The following is a 19,330-nucleotide window of genomic DNA, read 5'->3' on the forward strand; positions in this document are numbered from 1 at the left end:
CCATTTTCTTTTTTTCCTTTTTTTTTTTTGAGACAGGGTGTTGGTCTGATACCTGGGCTGATGTGCCGTGGCACGATCATAGCTCACTGCAGCCGTATAGCCTCCCAAAATGCTGAGATTACAGGTGTGAGTGAGCCGCAGCACCTGACCTCCTTTTTCTTCTATTTGGAAGCAAAATAACTTTCCCAGAAGCGCCTTAGCTCCTTACATATTATGCTGTGAGGGAACCTGGGAAATTAAGTATATAGAATTTGGCCTATAAAGCAGGAAATGCAGCACAAGGAAAGGGAGGGATTCAGTTGGCCAACAAGGTACGCCACACGAAGCTGTTTCTTCTTTTTCTTTTCCTTCTTTCTTTCTCTCTCTTTTTTTTTTTTTTTTTTGAGATGGAATCTTGCTCTGTCACCCAGGCTGGAGAGCAGTGGTGTGATCTCGGCTCAACACAGCATCCGCCTCCTGGGTTCAAGCGATTCTCTCCTGCCTCAGCCTCCTGAGTAGCTGGGATTACATGCGTGTACCACCACGCCCGGCAAATTTTTGTATTTTTAATAGAGATTTCACTGTGTTGGTCAAGCTGGTCTCGAACTCCTGACCTCTTGATCCACCTGCCTCAGCCTCCCATAGTGCTGGAATTATAGGCGTGACCCATCGCGCCCGGCCCTAGCCTGGTTTTTATATTGGTGTGTTTGCAATCCGTAGCATATTTAGAGTACTGAAGATAATTAATGTAAAGGGACACAGGAAACATAAAGCATCAACAAAATACGAATAATTGCCTAGCGGCTCCATATACATTATGTTGTGATACATATTTAGGTGTTTAAAAGAATACAGAATAATAATTGATGTTCATTTGATAATGTGAAGTCATTAAAAGTTTTGTCATGTTAAGGAAGTTTAAAGAATGTAGTAGTGATGTGTTTAACTTTGGAAAAGTTTATTGTTCATGATATTTGATTCATCAGAGTTTTTATTGTAATTTGCACTAGAGTTCAGGGAACATTTAAATATCTGTCTTGTAGATGACTGAAATAATTGTTTTATATATTGCAAGAAGTTTGCTAAGTCATTAGGATCAGTAAGCATAATTGCCAGATGTTTTGTGCATGCAGCAGAGTCTAGTGTTATCTTCCACTTTGTAAAATTCTGAAGCAGTCCAAAGGAAGGGAAAATTTGAGGTAAGAATATTGCATGGGGCAAATGCCTGAGTTCCTTGGATTTAATCGAGTCATTGAGCAGTTAATTGTTCATAACTTTGTAGTATAGAAGTGTTTTTTCCTACACTAAATATTTCAGTGACTCAGTTTCCCGAAACATTTTTTCTCTGCAGGTATGCCCCCACCTGTTCCACGTCCTGGAATTCCTCCAATGACCCAAGCACAGGCTGTTTCAGCGCCAGGTATTCTTAATAGACCACCTGCACCAACAGCAACTGTACCTGCTCCGCAGCCTCCAGTTACTAAGCCTCTTTTCCCCAGTGCTGGGCAGGTAAGGTGAAAATCCTGTAAAGGAGTGCACTTAAAGATAAAGTACAGCTGTTTACAGAAGTCTTTGAAATTCTCATAGGTCAATATTTTTTTTGTTTATAATATTTTTAATATTATTTATTAAATGTACTAAAAGGTGGCTTATCCACTTCCATGTTTACACACTGATTTCCTCTACCCATAAAAGGTTAAATGGAGCCAAAGTTAGTATGTTACTTTTTCATAGTTGTGAACCCTATTTATTCTTAGTTTTTTGGTTTTTTTTTTAAGCTAATGAAAGTTTAATATCTGGAGTGTTTAGAAGTTTTCCTTTGCTAGCTGAACTGTGAATGGAAGGACAGCAAAGTCAAAGATGAGCATTCTTAAGATGGTAGCAAATTATTTGTCAGGCTCTGCCTCTAGTATGGAACAGTGATGAGCTACAATGCCACACTTGTGCTAAAATGGCGTAATTTAATGGCTTTTGACCTAGGCACACTTGTATTTCTTATTGGTCTTTTTTCAAAGCTTTTAAAACTTTTTTTCCGGAGCATAAGTGAAAGATGCTTCTATTCTATGTAGTGTGCACATAATGGTTAACATCTCTGCTTTTTTTCCTCGTTTCATTGAGAATTAAGCAGATTCAGATTTGATTTATTCAGAATTTAGATCAGGATGTATGCTTATTCATTTTCTTTTTTAGGTTATCCCTTAGATTTTTTTTTAACTGTTTTTTTGTGTTTGTGGGTGCTAAATTAAAAGCATTTTCTTTTAAGTGCCTTTTATTAAGCACATTAACCTAGCTTTATGGTGGACGGGCATTTTATGTATTGAGAGATGTAAAATTTGACAAAAATCTTTTTGTAGAGAATCATTGATACAGAATTGGATTGAAGTGTCAGTATTTATACATCGTTATTCTCAGTTTCAGGTATCATTCTTGAAATAATGCAAAACACAGTAGTTTTAGAAAAGAAGCTAGTTAACTAGGTTTTATTGGTATAGAATTAAAATTTTGAGGCTCATACTTTAATTTTGTTTATTGTAAATGCATTAACTGCCTGCCTTTTAAAATAAATGACATTTGATTGCATTAAATTTTGCATTTACAAATATGCAATCTACTAAAAAGTCTACCACATGGCTTATTTTGACCCATTTGTTTGGAGACTTTTCATTGTTTCCTTTCTTTTATGCTACAGATGGGGACACCTGTCACAAGCTCAAGTACAGCTTCATCCAATTCAGAAAGTCTGTCTGCATCTTCTAAAGCTCTGTTTCCTAGCACAGCACAAGTACGCAGGAAGTTGCAGTTTAAAATTGTTAAAATGGCTTTATAACTTAACCCTTTGGACCTTACTTAAAAAATGAATATTTTTCCAAAAATATACTGTGTTTACTTTTTTAAAGCAAAATTAATGCTGTATAAGTCAGATGGTATTTAAAAATTTTAATTCATGCTAAAAAAAACTACCCCAAACTCCTGTGGTTCTAAAGGGTTAAAAGCATGTAAGCAGTAAATGCATTATAGTGGCCAATGGTTAGCCTGATGCATGATTAAGCTATTTTGATTTGTGCTGTTTAATGCATCACATTTAATGTAAGAAAATTTAATACTTTGTTTTGGTTCTAAAGTTGGCCTAGTCTACATGTTTTAGATGTGTGGTATTATGAAAAGTAACACATTTGTTACTGGTAACTTGTTACTTTAAAAGATCCTGCTAAATTAACCGTTTTGTCCTTGATAATTATCCAGCCATTGTTAATTTGGAGGGGATTATATATATATATATAAAGAATACTACTAAAGGATGTATCTTTAATGTGTCACCATTTACACTCGTTGTTCATGTTATACTTAGTAACTGGAGTTTAAACTCTCATTCTGTAGTTTTTTGTTTTTTTAGCTGTTTGATAGATTAATAACTAAACTTATTAATAGAACAGTAAAAATAGAACACATGCTATTCTATTATAAGATACTGTATTTCAGCAATCTGGAATAAATACAGAGCATTGTAAATTTAATTTTTGGTGAGGAGGTAGAAGACATCTAACAAGTTAAATATAGTCTTATTTCCATTGCTGTGTTGTGGGTGTGACTTTAACCCAGCATCTTTTGATGTTTTTATGGGTTATCTTGAATTTTGTGGAGTGTTTATCACATGTTAACTTTGTTTTAATTTCATTTAAAGTTTGGTCCTTTAATGTTGATGCCTTGTTTTAAGTTAAACTGTTGTAGATATAGTTAATTTTGGGTTTTGAGGTTTTGTTGACGAAGTATTGTATTTTACAGGCTCAGGCAGCTGTCCAAGGACCTGTTGGTACAGATTTCAAACCCTTAAATAGTACCCCTGCAACAACTACAGAACCCCCAAAGCCTACATTCCCTGCTTACACACAGTCTACAGCTTCAACCACTAGTACAACAAATAGTACTGCAGCTAAACCAGCAGCTTCAATAACAAGTAAGCCTGCTACACTCACAACAACTAGTGCAACCAGTAAGTTGATCCATCCAGATGAGGATATATCCCTGGTAAGTTGTTTTTAGTTTTCTACTAGCAGCATTTAATTTAAAGCCATTATAGCAGTTTGTCCCTTTAAAAAGTGTTAATTTGTACTCAGATGGTGTGTGATCTGGTTTAATGCTAACTAAGTGGTTTTTGCCATTCTGAATCTTAAGAAATCATAAAATACTTAAAGTGAATGGATATTGCATGTTTTGGTCTTAGATGCTTTCTCTCCCCTTCCTCCAGACTGTTTCTAAAAGAAGACAGTAAGTCAGGTTCTTAACTCTCTTAAAAATCATTTTAGTTAAATATAAGTTTGCATATGTTAATTGAAGAAACATTAAGTGTGAAGTAGAATCTGCAGATCCCTGAAGTCCCGTATGAAGGAATTAATTTTGATATAAAGTTAGTGTTTAGAATGTTGATAACGGCTGGGCATGGTGGCTCACGCCTATAATTCCAGCACTTTGGGAGGCCAAGACAGGCAGATCACAAGACAGACAAATCACACATCATTAGTTTAAAACCAGCCTGGCCAACATGGTGAAACCCCATCAATACATAAATTAGCCGGGTGTGGTGGCGGGCACCTGTAATCCCAGCTACTGAGGAGGCTGAGGCAGGATAATCAGTTGAACCTGGGAGGCATAGGTTGCACTGAGCCAAGATTACCCACTGCACTGTAGCCTGGGCAACAGAACAAGACTCCATCTTGAAAAATGAAAATAGAATGTTGGCCAGGTGCAGTGGCTCACGCCTGTAATCCCAGCACTTTGGGAGGCCGAGGCTGGTGGATCACCTGAGGGTCGGGAGTTCGAGACCAATCTGACCAACATGGAGAAATGCCATCTCTACTAAAAATACAAAGTTAGCTGGGCATTGTGGCGCATGCCTGTAATCCCAGCTACTTGGGAGGCTGAGGCAGGAGAATCGCTTGAACCCGGGAGGCAGAGGTTGCGGTGAGCCGAGACCTGGCCATTGCACTCAAGCCTGGGCAACGAGCAAAACTCCATCTCAAAAAACAAAAAAAAAGAATGTTAACAATACTTCATTAGTTCTTGTTGAAGCAATTTGTAATTCCTGGAAAGTTGTTAGCCATACTTCAAGTTTACAAATAGGTGAAGTTTTAAGGTATCTAGAGTTTAAGTAGTTGGATTGGTTTGTCTGGCAAAAGTAAATAGTTGGGATGTAAGGGTAAATTTTTGAAAATTACTCTTAACGTAAGATTTTAGATGCATGCCTTTATGCTTGATCAGCCTCTGCATTTGAGTATTTAGCCTTGTGCTTATTTTTATTCCCAGGAAGAGAGAAGGGCACAGTTACCTAAATATCAACGTAATCTTCCTCGGCCAGGACAGGCCCCCATCGGTAATCCACCAGTTGGACCAATTGGAGGTATGATGCCACCACAGCCAGGCATCCCACAGCAACAAGGAATGAGACCCCCAATGCCACCTCATGGTATTCCTCTTTTTATGTTTATCATATTTAGTGGATTTTCTAAGTTAATGCATAAGATGTTAAATTTATCTGCAGTATGCATTGCATTTAAAAGTACAATACGTAACAATCTATTTTTTGTGTTTGAAATTCTTGTTTTTTAGGTCAGTATGGTGGTCATCATCAAGGCATGCCAGGATACCTTCCTGGTGCTATGCCCCCGTATGGGCAGGGACCACCAATGGTGCCTCCTTACCAGGGTGGGCCTCCTCGACCTCCGATGGGAATGAGACCTCCTGTAATGTCGCAAGGTGGCCGTTACTGATCTTACTTCATCCAGTCTAATAGGTTTGGAGATTAAACCTTTTCTCAACTTGTGCTGTTTATATAGCCAAGCTTCCGTCAATAAGGCTTCATTGTGACTTTAACAAACATTATCTTCCCACATACCAGGAACTATTGGACATTTATTTTACATGGGAAAAATTATTTGGAATAATAAAGCAGGAACTTTTCCTGAAGTTGCAATTTATACTGTATGGCTTCTTTTTCATGTTTCATCTAGGTTTTTAGAAGTGAAGTATAGTAAATTTGGTTCGTTAAATTGTGAAGGCGCTGGATTTACATGAACATACCACCTTAATAAAGGCAAGTTCTGTAAGCTTACATTGCTATTTGTAAAGTTTGCCTTCACAGCATTTCAGATGCTGTTGGACTTCATGTCCCCAACCTAGCTTGGTGAGGGCTGTAACTGTTTCCAATACTTGTACATTGGAAGTCTGAATGTGTAACAATATTTAATGTATTTAGAGTTCCTCATGTTGCAGGGTTTAAGAAATCTGACCCACCAAGGTCATGTGACTTTTCTGTACTGTTAAACTTCATTGTAATAAAATGAGAGAAAAATTTATGCCTTTTTATTCATAACCCAGCTGTGGACCACTGCCTGAAAGGTTTGTACAGATGCATGCCACAGTAGATGTCCACATAATAAAATTTATAGTTACCAATGCAGTTTTGATATATCATTGGATTCTGTCTTTGAGTTGTAGGTTATTTCTTAGCTGCATGTTTTAAACTGAATATGCATAGAGTTGTATGTTAATGTTTCAGTTAAGAGAAAAACTTAGATACATGAGTCATTACATAATGGGTATGAAATCTTTATAATCACCTTTCCACCCTCTTTGGTGTCAGTACACATCACGTGTTATAGATACTTAAAATGTAAATGTTAACACTTTTCCTTCCTGCTGAGATGTTTAGAGCCTAGTGCCAGACCCATTCATTTCCTTTTGATTATTTTTGAGACTTCAGTACTGCATGGACCTCAGAAGCTTTTCAGGTACAAACTTCTAGAAGCTTAGGTGCATGCAGTAATAGCTTCTTGTGCTGTTAATGGGTTGTAATATGTTTTTCTAAGTGTAATGCTGAGAATCTAAACGTGTCTCTGTTGGGATGGTTAACAGATGGATTGGCAATTTTTAATTTTATTATGTTCCTGGAAGATTACATTATTCATTTGAGTACCTTCTGTTATTAAGCCTAGGTAGCCTTACTGTGCAACTTTTTATCCTTGGAAAATCTGAATGTTGTGTTCTTACAGAGAGCTTTTCTGTAGAGATGACTGCTATTCAATATTTTGTGTTACAACCTCTTAATAGCTCTTGTTGACCTTTTTGGGATCTGTTTTTCTGATCTTTACTTTTGCAGGGTAGTTTTATGATTTTTTAGGCATCAAATAACCTGTGCAAAGTATTAATATAATGAACTCAAGTTGAGTTTTTCTCATTGTAAAGTTAAGACTTCCAAGAAAATGGTAACATTTCTTTATAACTTTAGTGTGAAGGTATAGATAAAAGACATGAACTCTGAAGTTGTAACGATAAAAGGGCTTTAACTTTGAAGGAAAATATATTGAAAAGTGATTTAGCCATCACAAAAGAGTTTATATGTGACAGGTAAAAGTCATACCTTTAAGCAAAACATTGCAAGTATTATAAAGCTGAATGCTATTTTAACTCATATTGGCTGGGTGCAGTGACTCAAACGCCTGTAATCCCAGCCCTCTGGAAGGCTGAGGTGGGAGGATTGCTTGAGTCCAGGAGTTTGAGACCAGCCTGGCCAACATGGGAAAACCCCACCTGTACAAAACATTTAAAAATTAGCCAGGCGCGTTAAGTGTGTGTCTGTGGTCCCAGCTGCTCCAGAGGCTGAGGGAGGAGGATTGCTTGAGCACAGGAGGTCAAGGCTGTGGTGAGCTATGTTCACTCCAGCCTGGGCAACAGAGCGAGACTCTGTCAAAAAATAAAATACCTGATTATTTGGCTTCAATGATTTTATGGCTCCTGTGCTTGTGGTACCATAGTGGTACAAGAATTTTCACAGTTTGAAAGTAAAACTACCATATTTTGCCAAGAATGTATTTCTTCCTTCTGCCAGCCACCAAGTCTCAAACCACTTTCCCCTCTGAACCTCTGCCTACCTAAATGGTTTCAAAATTAATACGTGCCTCTTTGATTTGGCTGCACACTTAGTATACTGCCAAAGAAGAACTCATGTTGAAAATCTTTAAGATAAAAATGGTGAGATTAAATTTACAATAATTAAGTAAGGGATGCTCTCCCAAATTCTCAAGAATTTCATGTACAGGGTTATTGACAAACTGCAATAGATTTAGTAGACCTGTTTCAGAAATTACGTGAAACTTTATTTGCATTTTATGCAAAGAAGGCTGATACTTTATAGCAAGGTTTTTTGCTCTCTGTATATGTCTGATGGGTAAAAATGGAAATTTTTAATATGGGATAGAATTCTAATTAAAAATTAATTGAAAGTAGTAGGCATTGGCACATAAAACTTAAGCTCATGAGTTCCTGAGTTTGTAGCTATAGGCTCAGAGGTGGTGTACCCATTTAATATATTTGAAGGGTAATGTTTGCATGCATCCAAGCATAATTAAGCTTCTAGAAAATACCTTTTATCTAAATGCTTCTGGGGTCCATAGCGTGGTTGAATCATGAGTAGAGCAAATTACATTCATATAATTGACTCTGACTCAAATTTCCTTAAGTAATAGATGAAGTTGAGTCAAAGTGGATGCCAACTGCCCTCACAGAAGACAAGTTTTGGGACTTGATAAGTCAAGCTGATTGCCATAATTAAGGAAGTTGTAAGGTTAGTAGGGCTGGCAGCTTTGGCTCTACCTTACATCCACCCCTTTTAGAAAAACAAACATTTTGTCTGGCACTAGTTTCTGTTGTATAAGTTTTCATACTGTGTAACAGTAACAAGACCACAGCAGGTGAGGATTAAGTTTTGAGTGGCTGCTGGAATTATTTGATTTGAATACTTAGTATTTTAGTAGTCTCTCACACATTTGGCATTAGGTATGATTAAAATATTCCTACTGTACTCCTATTCCACTAAGTTACATTTTGAACTTAGACTCACCTTAATTAAACTTAATTAATTGGGGAGGGGGATTTCCCAACAAGAAGAAGTATGGGCTCAGAATGAAATTGTAGTGGACAGTAGTTTTAAAAACAAAGCTGCTCCTTTTGCTTGCTTGATCATTGGGATTTTTTTTTTTTTTAAATTTAATGCATGTCTTTTAAATTAATTGGGAACTGTTTTTCTAAAATTAAAATTTTCTTCTTCCTATAGCCCTGCCATAGGACAGGCTGAGGCTGAGTCTCAGTGTTGCCCTGTTCAGTCTGAGGCAAGTGGGATTTATTTTATTCCTTATAGGGGCTTTCACAGCTTTATGGCTGTTGGATATTTATGTCCCCAAACTTGCAGCAAGTTTGGTGAAGGCCCCTAAATTTAATTAAACTTAGGATTTTTATACTCTTTTGGCAGAGAAGGCTCTATATTAATATTCACGTTTGACTGTGGTGTTAATAAACATAAGTATTTCATATGCATTTTTATGTAATTTGCTTTGTGTTACATAATTAACAGCTTCAGTAAAGCTTGTGTTACTATATTGAACTTTAGTAAATTCACAAAATTTGATGTTTTTGATTTGGAGGCATGAAATGTTTCATTCAAATTTTCTACTTTCACTTTTAGGAAAATTTTACTGGTTTTATTTTCTCCATAAACTATTAAATTTAACCTCAAGGATAAGTTTAATTGTTGGAAATGCCACTGGATACTGAAATCTGCATTTTTTTTTTTTTTTAAGACGGAGTTTCACTCTTATCGCCCAGGATGGAGTGCAGTGGTGCAATCTCGGCTCACTGCAACCTCTACCTCCCAGGTTCAAGTGATTCTCCTGCTTCAGCCTCCCGAGTAGCTGGGATTATAGGTTCCTGCCACCATATCTGGCTATTTTTTAAAGATGTTTTAGTAGGGATGGGGTTTTGCCATGTTGGCCAGGCTGGTCTCAAACTCCTGACCTCAGGTGATCCACCCGTCCTCAGCCTCCCCAAGTGCTGAGATAACAATAGGTGTGAGCCACCACACCTGGCCAAAATCTGTATTTTTTTTTTTTTTTTTTTTTTTGAGACAGAGTCTTGCTCTGTCACCCAGGCTGGAGTGCAGTGGTGCAATCTCAGCTTACTGCAACCTCCACCTCCTGGATTCAAGTGATTCTCCTGTCTCAGCCTCCTGAGTAGCTGGGACTACAGGCATGTGCCACCGCGCCCGGCTAATTTTTTGTATTTTTAGTAGAGACAGGGTTTCACCATGTTAGCCAGGATGGTCTCGATCTCCTGACTTTGTGATCCACCTGCCTCGACCTCCTAAAGTGCTGGGATTACAGGCGTGAGCCACTGCGGCTGGCCAAAGTCTGCATTCTTAATCACTAACTTATGCATTGAATGTTAAGGCTAAAAGGTCATCTGGAAATGCTTAATTTTGAAATATTTTCAAGCCTCACCACATTAGAGCAAATGTTAATGTAGAGCCCTGTTAAGGTGGGAAGGTGGTGTCTTTGTGCGTGCTTGTGTATGTGGGGATATAGACCATACAGTTGATACAACAAGAGAATTTGGGTGTTACAGGCCTTTCAGCATGGATGGATTACTAATTTCAGGTATCCAAACTGAAATTTGATACCTGATCATGTGGTAAAGTATGATAAACTATGGTTTTGGAGTGATTATTTTGAGGTTCATTTTCAGCCTCACTGAACAATGTTTTATGGACATGTGAAAAGTATGCACATTTGTTTCCAACTATAATTTGCTTTTATTTGGTGAGAAAAGTTGTGTGTGCGTGTTTGTTGTAGGGAATAATTAGAGAATTGGAAGAGAGGCCAAAAACAAACCTGAATTACTTTCGTTTCTTGTGTTTGAGCCACCATTCTATCCAGATAGCAGTTTGCTCTGAGCAGTAACAATGAACAGTGTAGCATTTAGCAAACCTGGAATTGTTTGTGTATGGTTTTTATTCTTGGAAGCATAAAGAAAAAATATGCATTAAATGAATTACAAATTTTGACTTGTTAAATAAAATAACATTTTTCACTGTAAAAGGATTTTAATATTTAAAGAATTTTGTTGCTTCCATGACAAAATATTCCATTCAACTATTTTAATAACCTCAGTAATCAACATGTAAGAGTCCTTAATTGGAGATCTGTTTTCTCTATTACCTACCATCCCCCAGTATGCTGAAATCTTTCTAAGTTGCTTGTCGTAATTCTAATGGTGATAATTGAAAAAAGTGTGCGGGAAATACAGGCTCTTACCTGCTTAAGTACTGGGGGTGGGAGGGATTTAGTAATGCCATAATTTGTTGAAGGTAATATATATAGATAACTAGATAGTTCCAGATAGTTCCTTTTTTTTTTTTTTGTATTTCTGTGACTCAGACAAATAAGATTTCAATAATTATGTAATTTTTAGGTGTCTGTAACATCCACTGGTAAAACTTGGCAAATGAAAGAAAATGATGAAGTACCACTTTAACCGAGTCAAAATTTTGTTGAATAAGCTGATGAAAGTAGACATGTACCCTAGAAGTAGATACCCTAAAATTTATACAGACATGTATGTCTTTTTTAAAAAGTTGTAGTTATTGACCTAATACTGAATAATCTTTCTGCGTTATTCCAAATTGAAATTTGTTTGCTCCTCATCGTAACTTTTATGGAAAAGTCCTTTGAAAGGGGATTCAGTTTTAAGGCTATTTGGCTATAGGGCAGATTTTTATAAGTAAACTTTCCCCCAGTTCCACTTATGCTAACTATCTCATGACAGTAAAGTTTACTCCTTTTTTAAAACCCTTTCTCAGTATTTTAATTTGTCATTAAATCATTTAAATAATAACCTTTTGTTTTTATAGCAAAGAAATCATTTTCTGTGTGATGTTTCTTGGCAAAATAAGCAGTTGATGTTGTATGGTCGTGTACATAATAGATATTCATTAATTTTGTGATTAGTGCTGAATTTTCTAAACTAGTATCTTAAGCTCTTAGACACTCTATTATGGATCTAATTCAAACCAATACGTAGGAAATGGAGAAAGTAGGACTTCGGTTTGAGCTTCCCAATAACTTTAAATATATCCACCTTTTCCAAGTGTTTAAGCCCTAAAACATCTGTCTTTATTTTTTTTACCTGGCATTTTTGTTAGAAAATAGATTAAGTTTTAAAGTAACATTAAAAAAAATTCTTCAGTAAGATAATTGCTTTTAGTAAGTACTATTTTTTTCTTACTCTTGGCTCTATACATTTTTGCATAATATTTTAGTCTAGAAAGGAAAAGCTTTTCATTTCCTTAACTCTGGAAAAGAATAGTTTGGAACTAAATTAGTTTGAGAAATCTGAATCATCTCTCTTTAAATCTGTTCGGTTAGTCTCATGTATTCTCAGGGTAAAATGTCTATTTTACTAAGGAGAAGTAGTAGTCATATTGAGGCAGAAATTTGTAGCCCAAATGAGGTAGGTCTTCGCTGAAACTAATTTGGGCTATGCCTATTTGAAGCAAATTGAACGCTGTTATAAATCCAGACTGGTTAATTAGATGGAAACTTTGATGGTTAGGTTCTTTAAGAGGCATACAATCAATTATAAGAATGTTTATGTATATGTTTTAGTTTTTATCAAAATAACCTCAGAGGAGGTACATGTGAGTAAACTGTCTTAGTGGTTGATTACTTGGACCCCACCCATTAATTCTAAATGATGTCATGGTCTATAAGGTAGTAATATGGCACAGCTTCAGTAACGTGTGCTGTGTTTTTAAAAAGGTGAAGTCCTTTTTTGGCATTTTCTAAGCCCTCTGACATTGTTAGTGTCTGGGTTGGTTGGTTTGCATTTTATCATTATGGTTGAATCTGTGTTCCTTCACCATTAGTTAAGTCTGAGGAACTAACTGTGAAATTCATTGATGGCCAACTTGGATAAAAATGAAGAATGGTATTTTCCCAGTTTACTACACATGGACCAATAGTGATTATTTGGGAGAACACTGGATAGTGTTGTTTGACTTAACCTCAAATGTATTGAAAAGTAACAGCATTCTTACTCATGGTTTGCATTTGTTACTGAGGTCTCACCATATTATTTAATGTAGCTTCTTACTAAAATTTTATAAATAGTTTAGCAATCACAGGGGTCAAGAAAAAAAGATTTGCACCATCGTATCCCTGTCTTTACTAATAGAATGAGACTACTTAACTACCCAAGGGGAGCAAGGGAAGAGTTACTACAGTTACTGTAAGTCTGAGTTAGAAAAAATATGGAGCATCTAGTTATTGAGCAAAGTCCCCTTTTACCTGTTTGCTTATTCAAGGAGAAACAGTAGAATTTGCCTCAGTACATGTTTTTGAAATTGAGAATCTCTGATGTGACAAAATTAATTTTTGTGAAAGTTGAATTAAAAGCTTTTAAAAATGGCTTGTCTGTGGGGGTGTGTCTACATATTCGTTTAAATTTAGAAATTGCCACATATTTAAGATATATGCCATCCCCTTTTTAGAGTAATCAATTTCCATCACAGTTCACATACTGGAATACATAGTTTATTAAAATTGAGATGTGTCCAAGAGATTTTCAGTGTTAATTAGCTCATTCTAAATAGCCAATATAAGGTAACTTTTGTTAAAAAAAAAAAAAAATAGGGAAAAGTTTTAAATGTATTAATATCAGACTCTGAGGAAATTTAATGCACATTGACTTTTTAAACTATGGATTGAACTCCTCAGTTTAATACAATTTGTGTTTTTGTTAACTAGCAGCAGAATTTCAGCATTTGCTACTTACTGGTAGAGAAGAAAAATCCCACAGCCCTGCCAGTACAGGTTAGTTTAATCTGTAAGTACCTGATGTTCCTATTTTTTTCAAACATATCCATATAACTCACACAAGGAAGAAAGCTGTGCGGTTACTTAAATGTGAGTATAACTAATAATAGATCCATTGGACACTTTAAACACTCAGTACTTGGGCCAAAGTAGATCTAGGTTTGCTGACCCCAGTTGTAATAAAGGTGTAATACTGCTCCTTTGTTATCTCCTTGTGGTTCAACCTAAGTAGATACATTGTACATAAAAGGAAAAGACAGTTTGAGTTGGCTGTGCCCTTGCTGATAGATGATGTAGAGTCCAGGGCTTTGGGTCCAGGGTCTTTTACTTAAGCTATTTCATGGTGATTCTCTCATTCACCTTTTAACTTTTTACAGTATGAATCAACCTAAGAAAAAAGGCAAGTTTCCTCACATCTAGAAATGATAAATGGTGTACAGTCATAAGCTAGAATGTTTTTATAATGCTTTTTTGTTCTTTTAGCAACACTTGTAGATACAAGTACTCCTTTTTTTTCTTTTTTTGTAAACTATAACGTATCCTGTTGGTGTACCAGTGAGTTCATTTTACTGTGAACTAAGAATAACATACATACCTTTTTAATATTGAAAGCTGACTACCCATCAAGAAATGTAGCTAGATTCTTCATGTAACACTTTTGAGGGGCAGTGGGGACATAATGGGTTGTGGAAGATGTGTTTAACATTTTTATTTTTATTTTTTTTTCATTCTACCCAAGTTCATTGTTGTTTGAACCATCCTTTAACCTTTAAATGTTGTGCTTTTAGGTTGATACAAATGTAAAGCACTGAGGAGGGAGGAATAAAGCATACAAGTTAATTTCTAATTTTTGCAAGCCTGAACCATCCTAATCTGATGGTAGGGTGTATGGCTTCTTCCTTTTCACCTTGTGTGATACCTAATTTGAGACGATCTAGCCATAAAACTAGTTAATCTTGAATTCCTCTTGAACTGGATGGTGATTAGCCATTGTGATAACAGATTATCTTTATATGGAAATTGTGCGTATTGTTAAATTTTAAAACATGGATTTATCAACTAATAAAATATATCTTATAAGATATCCACTTGTTTTTTAATGTAAAATTGCACAAGGGCTTAAGTTTCGTTGCCTTTCACAGTTTAATTTGTATATGAAATGGTGTAGATACAGTGGAAATGGTTTTCCTTAAAACCATCTCTTTAAAGCTGCCTTTCTGGTGAGTACTATTTTATACTTTTATATATTATAATTTAACCTTCTAAAATTAACTGAACTAGGACACTTTGATTAAAGAGGGAAGCAATCTGAATTTCTACATCTCTTTGGATATTACTTGAATCAAGAATATTAGAAAATTATTATTTTACCAGCTGGCATTTCCCTTTTAATGCTTTTTTAAGAAAAAAGTTCACCTTTTTTCTGACCTTCACTTAACAGACTACAAATACAAAAACTTTTAACACATACATTATTTCATTTTCATGAGATGAAATAAATGTTTAAAACTAGTATTTAAGAAAGTTCTTAAACATTTTCTTTTTAGTTGGCAGCCAAAAGATTTTTGTCAGTGCTTCGGAGACATTGCATAGGTGTAAAGTTAAGATACCAGAACTTCATTCTGTTCTTGTTGGAGCTCTTGTTGCAGTGATTCATGAGCAGTAAGCTGGAGTTCGGGTGGAACAGGGGTTTACCAAAATCAAAATTCTTCATGCAGACCAGGGTTTCCTTGAGAGGCTTGAAAATTTCAAAAGTATTATTTAAGCCACTCTAACCCTGCGTGAAAAATTGGAGTTAGAAATACTGATTTCTGAGACCACGTATACCAGTGAAAGTTAGCTTCTGAGTATGTTTCTAATTACTTTATGCCCTGCTTTATTTAGCCTCGGTATATGTAACACATGGATTATTTTTTCCCTCTAGTTTTTAACTGTATCCTACATAAAAACCAGCATATGCTAAGAATGTTTTTACATTCTGTTACCTCCTGTGATCTTTGGGAACTAGTAATGAACAGTCAACTCTGATGCTTTTTAGTATGAACAATGATAGTTTTCTGAAATTTGAAAATCGGTATCTGAGTATGTGATGTGGCAATGCATTCTTTTAGATAAGCACTAAACAAAGTATGGACCCTCCATTTGTGTCTTTAAGATTTAAAGTGAAGTAAATTTCTAAGGAACTGTGTCCTTTCCTAGCAGGAATAAACAGACAGTGAAAATTTGGTAAGTATGTAACTTTAAGTGCATGTAATAGTGATGAGAGTAAGTAGCCAAATTTCGATAGCATAAGATAATGTTTAAAAGTGAGCAATAATTATTGCATCTCTTTTGTGACAATGTATATATGTGTTTAACATTTTTTACAAATTTGTGTACATAAAGATTAAATTGGAACATACCTTTACTCTTTGTCTGTTTTTTTTTATTTTGTATGGTGCTTTAAATACTAATTTTATATTTCAAGCTTTTTGCAGGGTAGAAATAAGTGGCTGTTAAAGAAAATATCTTCAAGAGGAATTATTTCAGTATCCCTTTTTAAAACTCGATGATGGCTTTCAGTTAAGTCTTCTGTTTTTCAGCTCCAGTTAAAACTGACAATAGGCAGCTATCAAAAATGGAAAAATTCTTGTGCTCTTTCTGGAATATTAAAGGAATCAGTAACAGTAAAGTGATATTAACCCACTACTTGATTTGCAGTTTTTAAAGCAGTTTTTAAATTGAGAGAAAAGGGGCTGGGCCCCAGCTGAGGTGGGTGGATTGCCTGAGGTTAGGAGTTTTTGAGACCAGCCTGGTCAACATAGTGAAACCCTGTCTCTACTAAAAATACAAAAATCAGCCGGGTGTGGTCTGACGTGCCTGTAACCCCAGCTACTCGGGAGGCTGAGGCAGGAGAATCGCTTGAACCCAGGAGGAGGAGGTTGCAGTGAGCCAAGATCGCGCCATTGCACTCCAGCCTGGGTGACAGAGAGACTCCGCCTCAAAAAAAAAAAAAAAAAAAAGTGATGAAATTTGGGAGTCTATTCCCTGGGATATGGTATTAATAATAAAGTGATAATAAATGAAGGTTAAAGTGTTCAGTTGCTACACCAGGAAAGATTATTTCTGAGGAAAAGGTCCATTTATTTCCAAACTAGTCTGTAGTGGTTTAGAGTAAACATTATTTTATGAAGTGGTACAAGATCGTAAAGGTTAGTAAAGGGGCCAGGTCAATCTTCAGGCCTCACTTTTACTGGTAAGGGATTATGGGAGGCATAAGTCATACATGGGATATGATTGTAAGGGGGTCTGAACAAAGCATGATAAATGTTAGACCATGTGGATTATTAAATGGTCTAGTTGAATAAAAAATCATGACTGATAGGATAATTTTTAGTGTAAGTAAACGAGTTCACTAAGGGTAATTAAATACTAGCTTTTAAAATTTGAAGTTCTCACGAATAATATTAGTGCATCTTGTCACTTTGTCACCTGGTTAAATAGCTGGCAGCTTGTGCAAATGAAAAATGAAATGGAAACCTACATTTATGTGTATTTGTATAATTTTTGTCTAATAGTAAGTTCAGAGAGAGAGACGTTCCTTAATATGTAGCCATGTAATTAGAACTCACAGGGGCATTGAAATGTTTTTCTTTTTCAGATGATCTGGGGCTATTTACTTACTTTAAGTAAGCCAAGTCTACCATTTGAAAAATGGTGCTTTATTTCCGTATCTGAAGTCTGAAGTTATTTTTTAGTTTTCATCTAAAAGTGGAAAGATTTTTGCTTCTGCCTTATTAAAAGCCTCTTTGTTTGGAGATGATTATCTCCTTCACTCGTTAACCTTTGAGTGCTTGTTATCTACAAAGATGAATAAAATCTTTCGTTTATTATTTATGGTACTTGTCTGAGCCCATTTTTAAAACTTGTATCCAGAACAGTTTATATTGAGAAGGTGTTATGATATGCATCAGTTGTCCTGAGCAGTTTTTGTTGTATCCTGGGAACTATAAGGAAGAATTATTTTTATTAAATACAGAATGTTTACGGGGAAAAGTAAGGGGTAAAAGAGCACACGTAGTGTGGATATTTTGTGTGTGATACAGTGTTGAGGTTGGATAGGTAGATGAGCCAGAAGAAACAGTCATTTAGAATAAGCATAAAACTAGAGCTTGCAACCAAATGCTTTTCTGTTATTTATTATATGACTTGGAACAAGTACTTCTCAAATGGTAGTCGTAAGTTTCATAGGTTTGTGAGAAACAAGTTAATATATATGTAAAAGAATTTAGCCTGGCACTTTTTAAGTGCTCAGTATTTTCTGTATGTTTACTTGAAAGAACTAACACAGTATACATCTGGGCTAACCTTGTTAGACCACAGGAAATAGTGGGAGCAGACAGTTATTGCAAACCAAAAAATTTCATTTAGCACATATATATGAATGCCCACAGTGTGCTTTATTATCCTTTGCACATAATAAGAGAGAAAGTGCATCTGAGTAGAGACTTTGGAACTGAGGATTTAAGAAGTCAGGCTTTGCACAAAGTCTCATTGGGTAACAGGGTTTTGGGCAGTAGGTGTGCAGGAACCATAAGATGGGAAAGCATAACATCTTGAACAAAAAATGAGGTCTGAATGGTGGATTGGATGGATGTGTGTGCGCATGTAAGGTGAGTGGAGATTGGAGAGAGGCCAAGTCACACAAGGAACCATGGTTTGAATGTCATTCTAATGGAAGTCTTGAAGAACTTGGAGGTGGTGAGTAATACATGGTTTATGATTAACAGATGATCCTAAGTTGGTTGGCAGTGGGGCAGGGTGGGTTGGTGGGTAGTATGAGGATCAGTTAGAAGGCAAGAAGAACCTGGCCCCAAACATCTCAAGTAACTGATGTAATGACCTACTGGATAGTCATTGAAGAAGTTAGAATATGCTAACCCTCTTGAATGTGTGAAACACAGGAAAAGGCAAAAAGCAAAATATTGATGCTGGATACAGTGGCTCATGCCTGTAAACTCAGCAACTGACTGAGCTGGGAGGATTGCTTCAGGCCATGAGTTAAGGGTTGCAGTGAACCATGATGGTGCCACTGCACTTGCTGGCCCCCAACTCAAAAAAGGGAAACATTGGAAATATAGTGGGCTGGCTTTGGGGTTTTTTTGTGTTTGTTTTTGTTATTTTTTTGGATGCTGTTTAGGCTCCACCTAATCTGTAAGACTTATGTAGGAAATGGAGATATAGTAAGACATTGAGAGTCAAAAATAAGTTTCTTCAAGAGTCTAAGAGGGATAAATCAGTAATAAAGTGAAAATGCCCTCAAAGGAAGTAAAATTTGGAGAAAGCAAATTCCATCTATGTGATCTCAGGATGGTGGCATTTGAAATAGGTCTTGGATTGTTAGGATTTGGGCAAATTGGAAAAAAAGAAAAGTGTTAGAAAAAAAGATGGAAAACCCAACGATATGAGGCATATGAAGGAAAATTGTAAAGAATGAGATAAGGTCATTTGACTAAAGTGTAAAGGTCCTTGAATACCACATTAGGCGTACACATTTTCTCGAGGAGTTAGCGTGTTTTGGGATTCTTGGCATAGAAACAACAGTGACTGCCCGGGCGCAGTGGCTCACACCTGTAATCCCAGCACTTTAGGAGGCTTAGACGGGCAGATCACGA

General features: G+C 36.1%; 1 protein-coding gene across 6 annotated transcripts in view; it reads left to right on the top strand.

Annotated features, from left to right (window-relative positions):
* Positions 1 to 17,552, top strand: part of ZNF207 (zinc finger protein 207) — a 62,164-nt gene extending 44,612 nt beyond the window's left edge. For 4 of the 6 annotated variants that reach the window (XM_011937640.1, XM_011937644.1, XM_011937643.1 and 1 more), the window contains 5 exons: positions 1,331 to 1,488; positions 2,669 to 2,761; positions 3,763 to 4,005; positions 5,281 to 5,440; positions 5,584 to 6,433. In XM_011937640.1, the coding sequence (XP_011793030.1) occupies positions 1,331 to 1,488; positions 2,669 to 2,761; positions 3,763 to 4,005; positions 5,281 to 5,440; positions 5,584 to 5,744 (815 nt within the window). In that variant the 3' untranslated portion in view covers positions 5,745 to 6,433. Of the gene's footprint in view, positions 1 to 1,330; positions 1,489 to 2,668; positions 2,762 to 3,762; positions 4,006 to 5,280; positions 5,441 to 5,583; positions 6,434 to 9,085; positions 9,141 to 13,610 lie in introns of those variants that run through there. The other 2 variants (XM_011937642.1, XM_011937645.1) reach the window with 2 other exon arrangements.
* Positions 17,553 to 19,330: the final 1,778 nt, after the last annotated feature.

Source organism: Colobus angolensis, unplaced genomic scaffold, assembly GCF_000951035.1.
Source record: "Colobus angolensis palliatus isolate OR3802 unplaced genomic scaffold, Cang.pa_1.0 Scaffold167, whole genome shotgun sequence".
In the NCBI taxonomy this organism is placed as follows: Eukaryota; Metazoa; Chordata; class Mammalia; order Primates; family Cercopithecidae; genus Colobus; species Colobus angolensis.